At 48.2% G+C, this 21,638-nt stretch overlaps 1 protein-coding gene across 1 annotated transcript; it reads left to right on the forward strand.

Annotated features, from left to right (window-relative positions):
• Window positions 1–4,936: 4,936 nt before the first annotated feature.
• On the forward strand, window positions 4,937–21,606 carry LOC122386641 (gelsolin, cytoplasmic-like). Its single transcript, XM_043376022.1, has 19 exons — window positions 4,937–5,081; window positions 7,017–7,091; window positions 7,471–7,536; window positions 8,846–8,969; window positions 9,359–9,471; window positions 13,790–13,967; window positions 14,699–14,820; window positions 15,118–15,219; window positions 15,425–15,562; window positions 15,925–16,042; window positions 16,296–16,425; window positions 16,557–16,686; window positions 18,117–18,255; window positions 18,496–18,713; window positions 18,848–18,931; window positions 19,211–19,375; window positions 20,342–20,452; window positions 20,703–20,822; window positions 21,061–21,606. Exons 1-19 carry the CDS (start codon window positions 5,022–5,024, stop codon window positions 21,085–21,087), a joined length of 2,220 nt encoding a protein of 739 aa, XP_043231957.1. The 5' UTR covers window positions 4,937–5,021; the 3' UTR covers window positions 21,088–21,606.
• The last annotated feature ends 32 nt before the right edge of the window (window positions 21,607–21,638 follow it).

A 21,638-nucleotide genomic window follows, 5' to 3' on the forward strand; every position in this document is an offset into this window, starting at 1 on the left:
ATTATTCGAAAATGAGGATCTGAAAGCAAAAACTTCAACGGAAGTTTTTGTTTCAAACAAAAAGTTTCAACGGAAGCCGACATCATTTTTCTCCAAAAAATAACACACTTTCGTGCCTGAAATATGATAGCTTTTATGCTATTAACCCGCGCCCCACTGGGGTCTGTGTATAACACGCCCTACTGGGGGGAGGCTATTCATAGCCCCCCCTCTTAACTCCGAAACTACTGGGCCGATCGTCAAAATTCAAACGGCGTCTGATAGCCCCGGAAAAACTGTCGAGCGAAACCTAATTTCATTGACCTCGAGGTCACCGATGACGTCACAGGTCAGGTCAAAGTAAAAATTATTAGCATTTTGGCTTGTTCACATTTTGGGCTCTGGCCGCCGTCTTACAAGTCAGATCGGGCTCATTTTTGGTTTCCACACTCGTGAACAGATGCTCTAGATACCTCGAGGGTACCAAACTTGTACTTTGATTTTCAGGTCAGGGTCAGGTCATCACAGGTCACGGAAATATTATGTCATGCGTCGGTCACGTGACACATGTTTTATGGTCCATTCAGGCCAAAGATTTCGATTTTGATGTCGTCTGTGTCATTCGAGGTCATTTTGAGTCGAATTTAGCTTAGGTCAGGTCACTTTCAGGTCAAAAAAGGTCAAATTTTGAAGTTGAATTTTTTCAACAAAAAAGGTGTCTATTAGATGCAGTTTGAACTCAGGAACACGATGGTGCCATTTATATTGGTGTACGATGTCAAATACGTACTGAAAAATTGATTTGAAAAATTAATAATTGTGAATTTTTTGCAATAATGCGTATAACTTGGCCATTCTTGAAGATATTTAGCTAAAACTTGCTAGAGTTAGTCATAATCATGCGTTCTGTCACATATATTCCGGTTTTTTCGAAAAGTCAAAAACTTTTTGAAAAATATATAAAAATATAAATTTTGAATATTATTATTAAAATTTTTCGAAATTTTCAAAATTTTGAAAATCCGAGATAGCAGTTTGATAGCGCGGTCAATTCTGAGTCCATTCATGCAAAGAAATTGGATCTAGCTTAAAAACTGAGCTCTTGGGAGCGATTGCCGTGGTTCAATGTTTTGCGTCGAAATCGGACGAACATGACGTCACTCTGACGTCATTTCCGGCCGACCTATGGTAGCTACGAAGTTCAAATTTTTACACAAGGTGTCAAATTGATGCAGCCGAAGGTGCTGAAAGTTTGGCGTCGATCCGTCAAGCGGTTTGGAAGTTATTGCTGAAAAACGGGAGGGGGGCTATAAATAGCCCCCCCAGTGGGGCGCGGGTTAAGCATTTTCCTGAAGAAGTGAAAGGGGGCATCTTACCCCACAGGGTGGGAAAGACGCCCCCTGGCGTTGGGGGAGATGCCCCCTGCACTATAAGTGACATAAATGGGCACGTGAATCGCCTGAACGAATCAGTAGTCCCTTCGAGCCTGCAACAGACACTAAACGTCATCGTAAGGGCCCTCAAAGGTAGTCGTAAGGGGCTTCAGAGGTCATCGTTAGGGCCATCATAGTTCAGCGCGGCGAAAGAAGCCTCCGCGGTGGCGTTCGGAAACCGCTGTGGGGCCCTTATAGCTCTTCATGATGCTTGAGGGCCCTCGAGCCCATCGTGGGGACCTCAGATGCCAGCGCGGCCCGTGGAGCCAACGTGGGAGCCCTCAAAGGATGTCGTGAGGGGCCTTGGAGCCAATAATGGGGGCCACAGAGGCCGTCGTGAGGGCTCTCAGAGTCAGATGCCGCCCAAAAAGTCGCTGTGTGGGCCGAGAGACCGGCATGGGGAGCACCCGACCGTACTGGACTCTCAATAGTCCCAGATCGGCTTTTGTCTCTCATCACAAGTATGTAATAAATGATTTGACGGGTTCCTTGAAGGCCAGCCTACGGATTTAGGGGGGCGTCTTTCCCCATCAGGGCAGGGGGCATCTTACCCCAAGGTACCGAATTAACATTAAATCAGTACAATTTGTTAGCCATAAAACTACATCCTGAAACAAACTGTTTGGGACACAGTACACGCATGTTAACCCGCGCCCCGCTGGGGGGGGGGGGCAGAATCTGCCCCCCTCCCGTTTTTCGCCAATAACTTCTAAACGCGTTACGCCAGCGACGTCAAACTTTCAGTACCTTATCATACATCAATTTGACACGTTCCCTGAAAATTTGAGCGAAATCCGTCGGAAAATTTTTGAGAAAATGACGTTTTAGTGACGTCATGTTCGCCATTTTCGCCTAAAAAATGGGAAAATTTCAAACGCCGCTAACATCTTCATTTTTAAAGGAATCAAGACGTAACAAAGGTTATACGTGATTCTACTTTGTCTATCAAATGGCTATCTCGGTTTTTTGAAAATTTTTGATTTTGGCCCAAATTTTTTTCAAAAAACTGACTTTTTTGGGAAAATATTTATAAAATCCAAAATTTTGAGTGTATCGAAAAAACCGGAATATATGTCAAAGAAGTGGTCTATGTGCACCTACATACCAAGTTTTAGAAGAATCGGTTCAAAAATGTGGAAGTTATTGAAATTTTTATGACGTCACGACACACAAAATTTTTGAAAAATGTTTTTTTTGGAAGTTCTAGACCTCGTACGGAAACAAAAATAGCACTATTCGATTCGCCGTGAAAAACTGCATCAGATAGACACCTTTTTAGGCCTTAACAACCAACTTCAAAATTTGACCTCACTTGACCTGACCTTGACCTGACCTCGACCTGAAATTCATCCAGAGGTGGTCCATATCACTTATTGAGTGTGCCTATTGAATTCTATGAGTAAAATGACCCATAAAACATGTGTCGCACATGCCCTTTTCTATATTTTGTTTTTCGGTGACCTGACATGACCTGACCTGACCTTGACCTTGACCTTTGAATGACATTGTATGCAACGGATATTGTCTTGGTAGTCTAAGAACACGTTTTGGGCAATCAGTCTCAGTCCATTCTTCGGCAACTACGGTGCACGGCCTATACTGTAGAAACTTGCACCTTGTACCCTTGACCTGACCTTGACCTGACCTCTGACCTACTTAAGCAAAAAAATTTGGGCTCTTAAGTTCCGCCTTGTTGAGAGCTTTCGATTGCCGTTTTCCCCGTCTTTCTACGACCATCGGCTCGGAAGTTAGACAGGGGGGGCAGAATCTGCCCCCCCCCCCCCCAGCAGGGCGCGTATGGCTGAATAGCCCAGCGGGGCGCGGGTTAACCCGCGCCCCACTGGGGGGAGGGCTATTTATAGCCCCCCTCCCGTTTTTCTGCAATAACTTCCAAACCGCTTGACGTATCGACACCAAACTTTCAGTACCTTCGGCTGCATCAATTTGACACCTTGTGTCAAAATTTGAACTTCGTACCTACCATAGGTCGGCCGGAAATGACGTCAGAGTGACGTCATGTTCGGCCGATTTCGACGAAAAACATTGAACCACGGCAATCGCTCCCAAGACCTCAGTTTTTAAGCTAGATCCAATTTATTTGCATGAAAGGACTCAGAATAGACTGCGCTATCAAACTGCTATCTCGGATTTTGGAAATTTTGAAAATTTCGAAAATTTTATATAATAAAATTCAAAATTTATATTTTTATATTTTTTTCAAAAAAAATTTGACTTTTCGAAAAAACTGGAATATATGTGATAGAACGCATTATTATGACTAACTCTAGCAAGTTTTAGCTAGATATCTTCAAAAATGGTCAAGTTATACGCATTATTGCAAAAAATTAACAATTATTAATTTTTCAAATCAATTTTCAGCACGAATTTGACATCGTACGCCAATATAAATAGCACCATCGTGTTTCTGAGCTCAAACTACATCCAATAGACACCTTTTCTGTTGAAAAAATTTAACTTCAAAATTTGACCTTTTTTGACCTGAAAGTGACCTGACCTGAGCTAAATTTGACTCAAAATGACCTCGAATGACACAGACGACATCAAATTCGAAATCTTTGGCCTAAATGGACCATAAAACATGTGTCACGTGACCGACGGATGATATAATATTTTCGTGACCTGTGATGACCTGACCTTGACCTGAACATCAAAGTACAAGTTTGGTACCCTCAGAGTATCTAGAGCATCTGTTCACGAAAGTTTGAACCAAAAATGAGCCTGATCTGACTTGTAAGACGGCGGCCAGAGCCCAAAACGTGAAGAAGCCAAAATGCTAATAATTTTTACTTTGACCTGACCTGTGACGTCATCGGTGACCTTGAGGTCAATGAAATTAGGTTTCGCTCGACAGTTTTTCTGGGGCTATCAGAGGCCGTTTGAATTTTGACGATCGGCCCAGTAGTTTCGGAGTTAGGAGGGGGGGGGGGCTATGAATAGCCCCCCCCCCCCCCCAGTAGGGCGTGTTATACGCAGACCCCAGTGGGGCGCGGGTTAATCTATCACGACCATAGCAAGGGACATAAAAAACTATTTAACTTCTTTGATATTTACAATGTTTTGACACCCAAATATTTTTTGAAAGAAGCAAATAAAAAACATGCAATCACCAACCAGCCGTTGCCCAACTGAGCTTCGCAAATTTTTGTGCAGTTAACAAGGCAGTCTTCCACTTTACGCTGAGAACATTAATTTCCAGGTTCGATTCTTTGTTTCGCCGCTAGAGGGGGTGGGGCGTCTTTCCCACCCTGGGCATCTTACCCCACTCTCCCCTATCTGCTTCACTTTTTTTCGTGGAATTAACATTGCCCGAACCTAACCGATGTGACAAATATTGTTGATGGAAACGGTAATGTCTTGCTAACTGTTGGTGTCAGAAGGCGCCGTGCTGTCTTTACTAGTCACCAGCAGGAATTTCACAGTGCGAGATGTGAGCTGCCAGATGTGAGCTGCCAGAGAGCGTTATCTCAGCGCCCCTGGCGGCCGGTGGCGGAACTACTGACTGGACTACGCTCGGCCGACGAAGGGAGGCAGCGACAGACCGCCCAGTCGTCGGAGCCGTCGGGTCTCTCGTCCCCACAGCTATCGGCCATGGACCCCGCATTCAAGGGCGTCGGACAGGAGCCCCGGACATGGATCTGGCGAATCGAGGTGAGTTAATTCAATAGTGGATTCAAATACTCATACGATTCGTTCAATATAAAGCATGTGATAAACCAATACATGCACTTTTGGAATTTATCGCTGCATATTTTTCAGCATTGACAGAGCTGTTGCTATTTATTATACACTACATTGCATCTAGAGAATCTAATCAGCATATGATAAGTACGGACTTTTTTTTATAAATTTAGCTCGAATGTTTGAATGGACGGATTGACAGAGCCGGAGTCCACGCTAAGCAGAGCTTGTTGCGTAGACCACGACCCCTACCGTCCGATCGCGCAATTCCGGGTAACGGGAGAATTTAGATGCCAAAGTTTAACGTGCCCTTCAAAGCCGGACACGGCCTGTCCCACTCAACTGACTTCAACTGGCTGCGGCTGCTCCCACCAACCGCAGACCATCCCCGTCAGGAGTCTCATATATCGAGCGCCGGAGCGTCTCGAACCCGGGCTCTCACTACCGGGAGTCCGATGCTCTACCAACTGAGCTACGGGACAGGCGCACTATCAGTTTAGACTTTGGCTGCAAGGTTAAGAAATTCGGCGTAACTATCAGTTTAGACGGTACTCACAAAACGCAATCAGCAAGCCGTGTGTGATGAAAAGTTGTCACTACATTAGGACTGTTTGTTACTCCACACTCGGAAGGTAGAACGTTCGTGGAAGGATACGTGCGGTGTATCGCCGGAAATCGGAAACGTCACATCCCGGAAACGCCTCTGCTCCCACAGAAATGCTTCTTTTTGCGCAATGATAAGGCAGGAAGTGGTTTTAAGACGTGAAGTTTTCTATCGTAAATTATTACTAGCTACGCACATTATGTGAATAATATGTAAGTGCTGTTGCCTGCACAGTGCACAATACCTACAATGGCACACGGATAGATAATGGGGACGTTTTAGTATGTAAGACGTGTAACTAGTTCGACAATTTGCTAAACATAAGCAAACGTGAATATGTGAAGTCGTTCGATCACCTCGCTGACGAACATGCTGACGGAAGATTGCTGACTTACATTTTGAATTGGTTAAAATTGAATCAAATTGCTATGTTTTTGTTAATTTGTCTTTGTATGCGCCATCACAAACCCGTAATTACTAAGCATATGCACTTTCTTCATTCAAATGCATTTCACATCGTGCAATGAAACCCTTACTCGTAATTAGCTGTATAGGATCAAAGCATGGCTAAAACAGAGTGCGCCTGTTAGCGATATTTCCCGCCGACGCTTCGATGCCCTGGGGGCGCCGACAGACGTCTATCCGCGAGCCAGACCACACCTGGCAGCCGTGGAACGGGGCCCGATCCCATCAGCGTCTGTTTATATGTTCAGCCGCGCCGCTGCCGAAACACAGCCCCCTCAGAGGGCGAGCCTGTTTATGACTTCTCCGGAGCTGCAGCGAACGTCACCCTCCTGGCTTCATCTGACGGACGCTGAACCCTTTCCTGCCCGTCCCAGGTGTGCTGCTCTCACAAACATGCACTGAAGCGGTGACGCCTCACGCCGTGGGATGCCCGTAGGCGTGGCCCACGTCCCTTTGTTGGTGGAGAGCAGACACGGCCGGTTCGAGCCGGTGACACGACACACGGGGAGGGGGGTTCAACCCCAGTGTATTTCGGGCGGTGGCAGCGGGCCAGCGTTTCGTCTAACCACCCACCTTCCAGTTAAGCTGGAGCGCTAATATGCACGCCTGAGATAGATGGAAGGGCGTGACGGCAAATAGCCTTTTAGTAGATAAACGGGAAGATGCTTGTTTTATCAACAACACTTTATGGGTCGACGGTGAAGTAAACGTCAATATAAAACGTTCACCACATGTGTTAGCTATTCATTGTTCAATTCGTCGTCGCTCTAACTCTCGTTTTTTTTATGAAGCTGATTACGAAGAGTGCGTGTGTGACATCATTTTTTCTATTGCAGAAATTTGAGGTGAAGCCTATCGACCCTTCTCAGTACGGAAAGTTTTACACTGGAGACTGCTACATTGTTCTGAAGGTAAACAGCATCAATAATTTTATCCGACGGACAGTATTAATGTGATTTGCTTAAGTCAAGCCGTCCAATGTAATGGTTGTCATACATTTGTACCTATTGCAGTGTTTTGCAAATTTTACATTTTTTCAAGCACACTTGAAGTGACTGAACACATGCTCTAAGCATCACCACCAGGCCAAGTAGATAACGACAGTGTCCGCCAACACCGAGCTAATGTAAATGTTTTCTTAGGATCGTATTTCTCCATTGCACGTTCCACTTGGTCTGAAATGTCGGGTGCAGCGGCAGCTGCGGTAAACCCAGCTTGGCTGGTGAAACAGAGACCCAGCTTATGACGGGTGTAGGGTGCCAGCGCTGACGACTATTTTTCCCTTTTCAGACCAAGCTAGACGGAGATCTCTTGGTACACGACATTCACTTCTGGCTCGGCTCTGAATCTTCTCAGGTAAGTCACAAGTCAAGAAAAAAATGAATCGACTTACGTTCTGCTAAAAGTAAGGCATGATTTCGTGATTTCGTAAGATGAGAAAATTCCGTTCGTCAATTGGCTGGTCTATGGATAAACGTTGACGTCACAGTTTACAAACACAGCTGAACGTTTGCCAGCGGAGAAGCAGCTGAGCGGTTTCAGCCTGCCAACAGCCCGTGACGGGTCCGCCCCCGCGCTCAGCTTTGTGTACCGACACTCCCGGCGTCTCTTACTCTCTCTCTCTCTCTCTCTCTCTCTCTCTCTCTCTCTCTCTCTCTCTCTCTCTCTCTCTCTCTCTCTCTCTCTCTCTCTCTCTCTCTCTCTCTCTCTCTCTCTCTCTTTCTCTCTCTCCCTTCTTTCTCTCCCTCCCTCTCTCTGTTTGTATGTCTGTCTGTTGTACGGTCTGTTTCAGCGCAGTCTGTGAGTCAGTGTGGTTTCCTGCCGCAGAGCTCCCAGTTTAGACAGCCAACTGTTGACTCGCGCCGACTAATGGGCCAACCCACCAGCTAATGATAAACAAATTAGCGCCGAAAACATAATATTGCCTATACGGCATAGAATAGATGCCCTGTTGTTTCTATGTGACACCACAAGGAAATGTGATGCCTTGGTTTGTAATTGTGCTTTCATTTTCAAAAATGTCAAGCGCACAGTGCAAATAAGTGACCAGATAGATAGTGCATGGTAATGCTTATTTAGAATATTTAGAAGCTACTAAAATTCAGCAGCATTTCACTTCTGGTACAGGACATAGGGGCACGACAGGTGAATGCGAATATCTTCCATCCCAAATTATTCACCGGGGCCCAGTCTCCACCCGGTGTTGTGTTGTTTTTACACTGAGCTGGAGAGTGAAGCTGGGCACGGCGCCAGCGCCTGTCTCCGACACAGCTGGGGTGTAAGGGCGAACCTGGGAGAGGGAGAGGGAGAGGGAGAGGGAGAGGGAGGAGAAAAACACGCGACGGCCGGTCCAGATGTAGGAGGGACGGAGCTGAACTGCTGGCTTTGGGCGTGCTTTGGGCGTGGCCGAGGGGCAGTTCCGGGTGATTTCATGGTGACTTGGCAAGCATTTGTGGATATTTAGTCTTTACAGCTGAAGTAAAGAAACTAACGAGCCAAGTAGAAAATAATGCATCCATAACGACGAAATAAGAATGCGCAGCGAAGGGTAAAAGTTAGCTACATCCGAAAACATTGACCATTAGCTTTGCCAGCGTGCATAATGTCCCAGCTATGGTTTTGCTCATGTGATGTCGTATTTTCCCTATCTGTTGGGTACCACCAGGACGAGTGGGGCACTGCGGCCATCAAGGCGGTGGAGCTGGACGACTCACTGGGGGGACAGCCAGTCCAACACCGGGAGGTGCAGGGCCACGAGTCCAAGCTCTTCCTCTCCTACTACAAGAAAGGTGAGATACAAGACAGTAAAGTGAAGAGATTGAGATACGAAACGAACTTCGATTGAGACATAGATGACACTATAGTATACATTAACGCCGGTGCGCACGAAGTTTGTGACGCATTGTTCTGACTGGTCAGCGACTTGTTATTGGTCAGCAGTTGCCGGCCTGATTGTTGTTTAAACAGTCAGTGGTCAATGGTCACTGGTCGTGGTCAACAGTCAGCGGTGCAGGTGGAATGCCAGCCCATGCCAGAAGTCGGCATGGTATGGGGTGAACTCAACTGGTGACGGCATGTCTTGGCAGCCGCCTGGCAGCTGGTGTAACGTCTGACCTGCACTGACCCAGGCCGACCACCGCGGGTGGTTCTCTAACTGTTCTGTGTGTTTTTGCTGCAGGAATTCAGTACCTGAAGGGCGGCGTGGCCAGCGGGTTCCGCCACGTCAGCGATGACGACTACGAGCCGGCCCTGTTCCAGGTCAAGGGCCGCCGGAACGTGCGGGTCACCCAGGTCAGTGCACCGAACAGAACGGTCGCGCCGGGTGGAAGGTCACTGCAATATGGCCGCAGGCTGATCAACAATATCTGCGCTATAGCTAGATAACGGACAGATGGACAGAGTGCGGCAGCTGCTATTGTTAGTAGGCGCTGACGCAATCTGTATGTTTCCGATAACGTTAAAGGGACCCTCCCACCTTAACATTAGATTTGAGTTGAGATAGCCAAAATGGGGTCCCTGGCTCACAATTACCGGTTTCGGCACTCACAACATCGAGAAATGCCTTAAATCGGAAATATTGAATTTCAAAATTGCAGCATTTTGATTCAGAGGGGCTAATGCTTAGGAATACCCCTCTGAATGTGTGACGTCAGCGCAAATATCTAACGATTTTTAAATGTTTGACTAAAACGTTTTGTAGCACGCGGTGGTATATGCTACTTACGCGCAACATCTGCCGCAAACGCCGCACTTCTAAAATAAAGTCGCTAGAAACAGCGGAGATCCCAAAAAAGTAAACAAAAGTAAAAGTCTAATATCTTGAAAACCGGTGAATATTTTTCGATGAAATTTGGTAGATATTGGTTTTCGCTCTTTCTGAACCGAGCGACATCACTTTCATGCCAATTCATTGACTTTTTTGAAGGTGGGAGGGTCCCTTTAACATCCTGAACAAAGCAAACACACTTTTATCTATGGAATGTAACGTAATATTTGCGTGCATACTGCATAACGTATCAAACGAATCCAGGGGCGGATCCAAGGGGGGGTCACATGGGTCATGCCCCCCCTTGAGGCCCGGGGGCCCAAAGACCTGCCAGGGGCACCACCGGCCTATCAGGGGTATCACAGTCCTGACAGGGGCACCACAGGACCGCCAGGGGCATCACAGGCCTAGCAGGGACACCACGGGCCTGGTGCCCCTGGGCCCTGACAGGACTGTAACGCCCCTGACAAGCCTGAAGTGTCCCCGGCAGGCACGTGGTGCCCCTGACAGGCCGGTGGTGCCCCTGGCAGGCCGGTGGTGCCCCTGGCAGGCCTGTGGTGTCCATGGCAGGCATGTGGTGCCCTTGCTAGGCCTCTGGTGCCCCTGACAGGCTTGTAATGCCCCTGGAAGGACTGTGGTGCCCCTGGGCCCTGACAAGCCTGAGGTGCCCCTGACAGGCCAGTGGTGCCCTTGCTCGGCCTGTGGTGCCCCTGGCAGGCCTCTGGTGCCCCTGACAGGCTTGCGGTGCCCTTGGAAGGACTGTGGTGTCCCTGGGCCCTGACAAGCCTTAGGTGCCCCTGACAGGCCCGTGGTGCCCTTGTTAGGCCTGTGGTGCCCCTGGCAGGCCTCTGGTGCCCTTGCTAGGCCGCTGGTGCCCCTGGCAGGCCTCTGGTGCTCTTGCTAGGCCGCTGGTACCCCTGCGCCCGGAGAGGACTGGTGCCCCTGAAAAGTCTGAAGTGCCCCTCGGCAGGCCCGTGGTGCCCCTGACAGGCCCAAGGTGCCCCTGCGAGGCCGGTGGTGCCCCTGGCAGACCTCTGGTGCCCCTGGCAGGTCTGTGGTGCCCCTGGCAGGTCTGTGGCGCCCCTGGCAGACCTGTGTTGACTGGTGCCCCTGCTAGGTCGCTGGTGCCCCTGGGCCTTGACAAGCCTGAGATCCCTGGCTATGACAGGCTCGTGGTGCCCCTGATAGACCAGTGGTGCCCTTGCTAGGCCTGTAGTGCCCCTGGCAGGCCTCTGGTGCCCCTGCTACCCCTGCGCCCGGAGAGGACTATGGTGCCCCTGAAAAGCCTGAAGTGCCTCTCGACAGGCCCGTGGTGCCCCTGGGCCCTGACAGGCCCAAGTTACCCCTGCGAGATCGGTGGTGCTCCTGGCAGGCCTCTGGTGCCCCTGGCAGGTCTGTGGTGCCCCTGGCAGGCCTGTGTTGACTGGTGCCCCTGCTAGGCCGCTGGTGCCCCTCACAGGCCTGCGGTGCCCCTGGAAGGACTGTGGTGCCCCTGCCCCTAGGGGTGCTCATGGGCCCAACAGGCCCGTTGTGCCCCTGACAGGCCTGTCGTGTATACTTGCTAGATCTGTGGTGCCCCTGCTTCCTGGCAGGCCTGTGGTGCCCCTGGCGGGTCTGTGGCGCCCCTACAAGGCCGTAGTTGCCCGTGACAGGTTTGTGGTGTCCCTGGAAGGACTTTGGTGCCCCTGACAAGCCTGAAGTGTCAAGGACAGACCCTTTATACGCCAGGGTCAAGTTCGTCGGACTGACAACGATTTGCTTACCTGATAACGTTCCTGGTAAGTACTCACTACTCAGCGTCCACAACATATATACACATAGCACATTCATATACAGGGTGATTCATAGCCGTGTGACCGAAAATAGATGAAAACTACAGGAAATGCATTCGTGTTACATGCCATTGCCAAGTACCATATTAAACAGCCAAATCTGAAGTTTTGATCCATGTATAGCATCAGTCACAAATACTTTTCCTTCGACTCTCACACTTCTTTTAGACAAGATGTTCAAAAGAACATAAGGTATTTAAGTGATTGACAGAACCAAAGCACAGTCGAGAATGTTCAGATCGTTCACAGCGGTTCTGGAGCAGCGCCGTGGTCGCGGATGCTCTCACGCATCTGTTTGCGTGAGCCAATGATGTTTGCGGGTCAATGATGTTTGAACCCATGTTTTCAAAATGGGTTCAAAATGATGTTCAAAATGGCCACCTCGGCGACGGATGCACTCCAGCGCCATAGCCTAAAGTTGGCGATGGCGCGGACGCACAACATTTCTAAGGAAATAGAACGAAAGCAGCTTCCAATGGCATCCTTCAGCCGCAGAATATCCTGGGGACTCTCCTGATCGACCTCGGACTTTGCATAGCCCCAGAGGAAGAATTCCACGACGCTGAGCTCCGGCGAGTGTGGCGCCCACCTGACCTCAGCGCTCTTTGAAATCAACTTTCCGGGGTTCGCTTACCAATTTTTTGTTTGTGCCGTGTTTATCACTGAACCGTGCCCTCTACTTTGAATTGATTAACGATTCTATAAATTGTTATCTTCGTTGGAGTTTCCCTTGGGTGCAAGCCCTCAGACGTGCAGAGACATCTTTGTGTTTGCTTGACGGACTGCGTTAACCTATACAAATTACACATTTTTACTTTTTGCTGCGCTGTGTACATTTTGAGCGATACACACAGACCAGACCAAGATAGAAGAAAACTTCATAAAATTGTCTACTAGCACGTGAAATTTCACGCGGAAATATGCAATCCTCTTCTCAAGAGAGATCAGCTAAATAGGTCACATGGCTATGAATCACCCTGTATACTTGCTTGCAATTGGTAAATGTGGTTGTGGCTAAGAGTTAAGATACTGACTGAAAATAAAAAATAAAAAGAAAAAAAACTGAAAATGGGGGCCCCACCAAAATGAAGTGGACGAAATCCGTTGAGTTTTTAATTTTGGGTATAGGTAGGGGCACCACTTCGATTCATGACCCTCCCCTTGGAGTTTTCCTGGATCCGCCCCTGAACGAATCATGTGTCCAAGCGCCGCAGCACACAGCCGTATAGACTATAGATGACAAGGAGGTGGAGAGGTAGGCAGGCCCGCAGTACACGAGTGCCATGCGGTACAGTATCCCCTCTACTGCTGAGCTGTAAACGCCCATTGTGATTTGCATGCCATGGGATGGATGTGGTAAACTCTTACTAGTTACTACCATTCTAGACGAGAGGTCATGGGTGGCATGATCACCCATAAACCACTTTTTAATGCTTAGATGCATTATTTCTGTCTTATGCCGAATGTAGACGGATATTTTTAATTAAAAACCTGTCTTTCCTGTATCAAGGCAAAAAAAAAACGCATTGCTCATGCGATGAGCCCGGTGAAAAAATATGTGTCCCCATGGATGCTGGTCGTGCTGCTGTGTCAGGCTCTGCTGTTAGCTTTGCTTAGAAATAATAAACTTACCGTCTTATACAGCAGACAGACAGGCGTTTACAAACAAGACGCTATTTTCTTACCGGCTGTGGCCTTCGAGGGACGACAGTTTGCTAGTGCGCACTGCAGGGTGGAATATGAGAATGGTCAGCTCAGGTCATAAATAAGCGGTGCTTCAACTTATGCAAACTTCGGACACTTTCTGACTTTTGTAATTTATTGACAGTGAAAAAGTAAAAAAAAAAATATCCTTCAGTCAGTCACATGTCATTTAAATTTAAAATGTATCATTCTTCCCATCAGAAAACTTGGCATGATGGCCCTCGTAACCTGTTGAGTGTTAAACCATGTTGCCCATGTTGAGCCATGTTCCCTCCGTTGATCCATGTGACCTCCCTCTCCTCCCCAGGTTGATATGAAGGTCTCGTCGATGAACCGCGGCGACTGTTTCATCCTGGACACCCACGACACCATCTACGTGTGGGCCGGACCCAAGAGCCGGCGCACCGAGAGACTCAAGGCGACCCAGGCGGCCGCGCAGATCCGCGACAGCGACCACGGCGGGAAGGCCACCATCCACATCCTCGGTGAGAGGGCATGGCTACCCAGGAGCTGAGAGATGCTCCCGCCCAAAGGGCGTCAGTCGTAGTCGGCATATGTTCCCGCTGCAGTCCGACTTCTGTTCGCTCTCTAATCGCAACATGCATTTCAACTACATCGCGCATAAACACCGCTTAGCTTTTACAGACGCGTCACAAAACATATGTGATATTTATTTAGCCGGCAGTTTGGCAGAACATCTCGCACGCTCTGCCAGCCGGGGGAAGGCGCGCACCCTGCGCCGGTTACCACCCCGTCCTGCCGCCAACAGCCGTCTCTCAGTGCTGCCGCCAGCAGCCGTCTCTCAGGTCATCCGGCTGGGTGTGGGCTCCCACCCCACGCAGAGTACTGCTTGTAGGCTAATCCCCGCCCGGTGACACGGGTTTGGCGCCGACATCCCGGGATAGTTCCGGTAGGAGCTGGCACCGAACATAGCTCCGCGGGGGGGGGGGAGGGGTTCAGTACAGGAGACACCGCTGGCAGCGCGCCAGAACTGACGATGACGGTGACAGGCGCGGACAATAGTCGTAGTGACAAACGCAGACAATAGCCATGAAAGATGCAACCACGCTGAACAACCTAATGTGAAACCTAATTCCATTGTAAGACCGTATGATTGCAAGCTTGTCCCTATTTTGCTTTTAACCATTCCAATATTCCACCAGACCTCAAGTGATCAAGTAGTTGATTGGGCCCGTTCTTCCTGTGACATTTTCAGACGAGTACGCCGACGGTGGCCTGTACGCAGCCTTCTTCAGACTGCTGGGAGGCGGCAGTAACGAGGATGTCCCGCCAGAGTCGGCCTCAGACGACGACGTGGACCACGAGAGGCAGCAGAAGGTACATATCTACATGTCAAGCCGTAATCGCCACGCCATATGTGGAAGGCTTCTGATGTCAATACATACATACATACATACATACATACATACATACATACATGCATACATACATACATACATACATACATACATACATACATACATACATACAGATACAAGAAAACAAAAACAGCAAGCTCTTACAATAAGCATTGCTCTCCTGCCCCCCCCCCCCCAATGATCAATATTTTGTCCCTACTGTTTAAAGTGCGATGTTGTATAGTGTTTTCACTTCACGGTTCGTTTCATTTCACAGCGATCAGTGACCTTGTACAAGGTCAGTGATGAGAAGAACGGCACCGTTCACATCGAGGAGATCGCCAAGAAGCCTCTGATGCAGGAGATGCTGAAAACCGAGGTATGAGAGCGCATACAATGTCATTTAGATGTCCAGTTTTCCGCATGAAGTCACTCCAACAATTAACACGATATTCGTATGCCTACGACAATTTTATCTAAAGAAAGCTGGCTGGCTTCCTCTCAATTACTTCAGCACATTCGTGGCATGACCATCCCTTCTCGTCGACACGGTATTCTGACAGCTCTGTTCCCACCACTTTCAGGACTGTTTCATTCTGGACACGGGCGCGGCCGGGTTCTTCGTGTGGATCGGCCGGGGAAGCACCAAGGCAGAGAAGGCCGCAGCCATGGATCGCGCCAACAAGTTCATGGCGCAAAAGGGACTGCCCGCCTGGACCAGGGTAAGAAGTGGCTGGACGTAGTTCAGGGGTTTCTGTCATGCTCGGCAGAGGCATAGTAAAACAAAGCTTTCAGAATGTTATTGAATACGTGGAGACGAGCATTCAGGTGGAGCGGGTGCTGGTTGATGTTACCTCTGACCTCTCCCTGGCTTCTGACCTTTTCTGACCTCTGGTGACCTCAGGTGGACCGTTTAGTAGAGCACACGGAGCCTGAACTCTCAAGTAACCTGCTCTGACCCCTCCTGACCTGTTCTGACCTCTGGTGACCTCATGTGAAGCGTTTGGTGGAGCACGCAGAGTCTGTACTCTCAATTGACCTGCTCCGACCTCTTCTGACCTGTTCTGACCTCTGGTGACCTCAGGTGGAGCGTGTGGTGGAGGACGCGGAGCCGGCCGTGTTCAAACAGTACTTTAGCCGCTGGGTGGACGACGATGCCCAGGTCGGACTGGGCCGCATCTACTCCCGGGAACAGATAGCAGGTTCGTACTGAAGATGGCAACACCGTTACTCAGTAAGCGCATGTGTGATCAGCCCAAACTGTCTATTCTATGATAATTATATTGAAACCAATATTAGTGAAAAAATCTAAAGCTCGTAAATGTTACATTCAGTTTGCTTTTACGACTTGCCTATCGATTCTGTTTCCCACGTTTTACCTTATATATGTTAGTCTCCTGCCTGACTGAGTGGATGACGAACCACTAACGGCTGTGATGCGTCTGTTTCCCTCAGAGAGTGTGCCGGTCTCTGTGCACCTCGAGTCCCGTCCGCCCAAACAGCGGCGTCACCTGGTGCAAAAGTCGTTCGGCTGCGCTCTCGGGTTCATGCCCGACGACGGTTCGGGCCAGGTGGAGATCTTCAGGTAGTTCCAGCTACTTTCAACGTTATTTGGGAAAATTCAAACAATTATATTTTGGCAATCATGTGATTGGATCAAAATGCAAAAAGAGACGTAAGTCAATTGTGTGACGATGCATCATCCGTGTTCGGTAGAATTGAGAACTTTGAGCCGGTACCGGTGCCGAAGGAGACATACGGCATGTTCTTCGGCGGAGACTCGTACCTGCTAAAGTACACCTACCAGAAGTTCAACAGGGATCACTACGTCATCTACTTCTGGCAGGTCAGTAGCAGCTTCGAAATTTAATTAATGCATTCATTTATCGTAAAATGTTTGGCGGTCAGTTTCATCTGGGGTCCTGTAAAAGTTAGCCAGGCATCGGTAAAATCCTTTTTGAAAGGATTGCATTCCCAATCCACATTCCTAGTGCCGAAGTGGATTGCATTCCTACCTGCAATCCCATTTTTTCACTTGGATTGTGATCAAATCCGCAATCCTTTTTTGCAATCCTGTTGCATTATTATGTGCACTAGTGGATCTGGGGGAGGGAGGGGGCATAGGGCCGTGCCTCCATCCCCAAATCACCCATTTCTAGTACCTAGTCTTGCGAGTAATTCCTATCTAAGGCACAGGTATTTTATGGGAAATATTTTTTGCCTCAAACACCCCCACATTTAAACCTCTACCCAACCAGTGTTTTATGTTTTTAAAACTCGCCCTCAAATACGTAATTTTGTCCTTCCTATGTAGTCCATCAGCGTATATTAGATATTTTGAGCGTTTAAATTAAAGGGACCCTCCCACCTTCAAAAAAGTTTATGAATTGGCATGAAAGTGATGTCGCTCGGTTCAGAAAGAGCGAAAACGAATATCTACCAAATTTCACTGAAAACATTCACCGGTTTTCAAGATATTAGACTTTTACTTTTGTTTACTTTTTGGGATCTCTCCGCTGTTCCTAGCGACTTTATTTGGAAGCAATAGTTTGGCAGCTGAAAGTGCGGCACTTGTTGCGCGCAAAGCAGCATATACCACCGCGTGCTACAAAACGTTTTAGTCAAACATTTAAAAATCGTTAGATATCTGCGCTGACGTCACACATTCAGAGGGATATTCCTATGCATTAGCCCCTCTGAATCAAAACGCTGCAATTTTGAAATTCAATATTTCTGATTTAAGGCATTTCTCGATGTTGTGAGTGCCGAAACCGGTAATTGTGAGCCAGGGACCCCGTTTTGGCTATCTCAACTCAAATCTAATGTTAAGGTGGGAGGGTCCCTTTAAAAGCGTTTAAATTATTTCAAGTTTCGATGTAAAGCCCTTGATAGCAAAGTACATTAAGCCGATGAAGCCGATCTTATAATTTTCAATCGCAACAAACCATTTCAAAGCACTAATCAAACACAATCCGGATTGGATTGCAAAAATTGGAAGTATGATGCAATCCAATCCGCAATCAAATCCTGTTTTTTGGAATGGATTTCAAATCCAGGTGCAATCCACCAAAAAGGAATGCAATCAGGATTTTGCAATCCTGCAATCACAATCCTTCCGATGCCTGAAGTTAGCCTGTTGAAAATATGCATTGTAATTTGAATGTATTTGTAAGCATTCTTGTATGAGCTTTCCCTCTGACAGAAAATCGACGTTTTACCACAGCTGCAACTGAAACAGATGTGACCTGTCTCTGAAGCTCGTATCTGTCCATCCAGGGCAACCAAAGCAGCCAGGACGAGCGGGCGGCCGCGGCGCTGCACGCCGTGAAAATGGACGACGGCCTGTGCGGCCGCGCCGTGCAGGTGCGCGTGGTCCAGGGAAGAGAGCCGCGGCACTTCCTGACGCTGTTCAAGGGTGAGTGAGACGACGGCGCTCTCACTACAATCAGAGCCTATATGTCACTGGACGGTGGAAAGCGTTCAGGTTTGTCTTCTTGTACAGTCCTTTATAATTTGCACAATAAATTACGGCATTTTTTCATTTTAATCTGTACCGTCTAAAACTTTTCATTTCTGTCAGATATTTTTTCATGCCGTCAGGGGAATATCTTTCTCCAGTCTCTTTCACGCCCCCTTGCCGCGCTACGATTCCCAGGAAAGATGATCGTGTTCATGGGCGGCCACGCCAGCGGCTTCAAGAACATCCACGACCACGACACGTACGACGTGGACGGCACGCGGCTCTTCCACGTGTGCGGCACGAGCGAGGTGGACACACGTGCCGTACAGGTGCCCGAGGAAACAAAGAGCCTCAATGACGACGACGTCTTTGTGCTGGAGACGCCCAAACAGACCTTCATCTGGTACGGCAAGGTCAGTAACGCGGCGCACGGTGCAGGGCGACATAGGAAATTGTGTCTTATGAAGGACGATTCAGTTCATTCAAATGTTTACCGTGATTGTTGCTATAAATGAAACACATTTGACGCTGAGTGTTTTGACTTCAGGAATGTTGTGATGAGGAGAGGGCGATGGCAGACAACGTGGCCTCTCTGGTCTCTCCCGGACGGACGCCGGTCAAGATTAACCAGGTGAGAACTCACTGCGACCACACTGCGAAACATCATGACCTGGCGACGTTATACATATTATCCGAGGCATCACCTCACGCCTGCCTCACCTCGGTCTATGCTGTGCGGTGTGATCGTCATCCGTGACCCCGTTCTGACCCCGTTTGTTTGTTTGTTTTGTTGGGTTAGGCCCTTTCGGTCGACAAGACCATTGCAGAGCCGGAAGGATGATAGGAATTAGGGGGAGACATTGGTCTGGGCAGGCACCCTAGTGACCCCGTTTACCGGTCCGTGGTGCAGGGCGGCGAGCCGGCGGAGTTCTGGGCCGCGCTGGCCGGTGACCCCAGTGAGGTACAGCAGGTCACCGAGCCGACAGCGCCACCTCTCGAGAAGAAACTCATCCACTGCTTCGAGAATGTGGCCGGCGAGTTCATCGTGGAGGAGGTGGAGGGCTTCGAGCAGGACGTGAGTGATTTGGGAGGGTAATGATGATTGGCACGGATATGCTTTTGTTCCACTTCGGGGGGATGATTTTTTTTTGTTAGTGCAGACGGTTATTACTTCGGGATTCAATGAAATGGATTATTTTTTTTATGGAATACAAATAAAATATAGCTAAAATATTTATAAGGAATATGATTGAGTGTACTCCCCTATTCAAACTGATGAAATTGAAGGAGACATTTACTGCGCCCTTGAAAATGAAGTTGCTCGTCCAGCAACAGGTCCACCGAGCGGCTACTTACCATTCTATTCATAGATGGCGCTGGTGGTAGGCGCCTGAAACCATGCTGTGCCGCATGGCATGGATGATTCGAAATTCGAATAGTCACGATATCTGTTTGTTTGCGAAAAATCTGACATCTTGCTTGTCATCAGCATTGAAAATGCTAAAAAATGTATCCCCTCCCCCACCCGCTAAACCAAATGTCCAAATGCCTTGCCCTTCACAACCTTATTCAAGGACCGCATATGACGTATGTACAATGTACAGTCCTCAAGCAGACTGCGTGGTAGGTCTTCTTTTTTTTTCGACAAAGCCAGTAATAAATCAAAGACTTTGTTGTCAGTCGGTCGGAACTCACTGAAAATAGAGGCGCCATGCTCTACTCCTTCGATTGGGTATATCACTAAACAAAGTATATGCCTTGTGTGGCAACAAAATGCAAAAGTTTGTTTTGGGGGCAAATGTAAACTTTTGGGTTTTGTTGCCAAGCTGGATGGAAAATGAATGCGATGGCAATGCCAATCTAAGGTGCGGAGTCTCGCGCATCTTGCTGTTATGATTTCCGAGCGACCGATAGCATAGTATCCGCGTTATTCTCGGTTTTGTCGAAGAAAGAATACCTACCACGCAGTTTGCAGAGGGCTGTACAGTGTACATACAGCGATTATGTATTGATTTACCAATGTTTTTGGCATTTTCTGCAGGATTTGAACGAGGACGATGTGATGATCGTCGATACTGGCGACGAAGTCTACTGCTGGATCGGTAAAGATGCCAGCAGACAGGAGAAGGAAAAGACCTTCCAGTATGCCACGGTAAGTGATATCCGGCTCTGGTCCTTGGTGAAGCACAGGACCTAACTGTGAGTGAACTACAATAAAAGTAGCCGTATAAATGATACACGTTCACATGTCTCTTGTTTGGGTAGAATGTCTTTTTTGTACTTTCTCTAAAGGCTCGTGATGTTGCCAGTAAACCTGAACATGTGTCGACTCGAGTGTCAACATCATTCGACTCGAGTGTCCCTTAGTGCCGATTCAGCGACCAGGCTGTTCCGTGTTTCAGAAATACGTCAAGTCGGACATGACGATTCGCGAGGACACCACGGTGATTCGCGTCCCGGAGGCCCGCGAGCCGCCCTCGTTCAAGGCGCTCTTCCCCAGCTGGGACGACAACATGTTCGAGGTAACATCAGACGGTTCAGTGTGGATAGATCCGACTGTCGCAGTGTACTACAATGCAGATGTAGCGCTTTCAATTAATGAATTTGTGCAAAATTGACACCACGGTATGCCAGGCCCTGGTACGCCACAATCCGCGATGAGAGTGAACACTGAACGTTTGAAATTGACGCGTTCAGTTGTTTATTTGCTAAACCTGTCGCCGCCTCCATAACACCACATATCCGTATATCTGTTTACAGAAGAGGTCCGCTCCCCCGGGCCTGTGAACGGCAGGAGGGCAAGACGGGCTGAGCTGCAACTACAGGAGACGCGGCCGAGCGTGCCTGCAGCGCCGTAACTCCCCCAAATAACAGCCAAATCCGACCCCAGGCCGCGCCGATTGGTGGGAACTTCTCTTTCTGTGTGTGCCATAGAGTTCATAACATCACTATAGTGTTTGCTATCGACGAGGTAAGTTCTTTTTCACGAAAGTATTTCTTGCCATGCCAAACATGTTGACTTTTTAAGCCTCCAAACACGGCTCTTTTGTCAACACTGGATAGCAACTAAATATTGCACAAATACTTATTAAACTATTTGACCTCAATCAACAGGATATAGGTGACTAGATCATTTTAATCAATTTCAACAGCTTGTTAGAAAACGAGTTAGAATGAGTCTATGCGATGTTCTCAATTGCAAAGTGTATTTCGGAGCTGTGAAATTTGAGTGTAAATTTACATTTAATATCAGTGCAATTGTGAAATGTGTTGATTTCTGTAATACACGCCAACTTTTTACCAAAAGCTGTCACTAACAGTATTAATTCTAAGGAAGC

The sequence above is a fragment of the Amphibalanus amphitrite genome, unplaced genomic scaffold (genome assembly GCF_019059575.1).
Source record: "Amphibalanus amphitrite isolate SeventyFive unplaced genomic scaffold, NRLGWU_Aamphi_draft 000258F_arrow, whole genome shotgun sequence".
Classification (NCBI taxonomy): Eukaryota; Metazoa; Arthropoda; class Thecostraca; order Balanomorpha; family Balanidae; genus Amphibalanus; species Amphibalanus amphitrite.

Excerpts from the sequence above, each read along its gene's own strand:
- LOC122386641 (XM_043376022.1), top strand. The coding sequence starts at position 5,022 with ATGGACCCCGCATTCAAGGGCGTCGGACAGGAGCCCCGGACATGGATC. Across the intron at positions 8,970-9,358 it reads CCTCTCCTACTACAAGAAAG|GAATTCAGTACCTGAAGGGC; the intron begins GTGAGATACAAG and ends TTTTTGCTGCAG. Across the intron at positions 14,821-15,117 it reads ACCACGAGAGGCAGCAGAAG|CGATCAGTGACCTTGTACAA; the intron begins GTACATATCTAC and ends TTCATTTCACAG.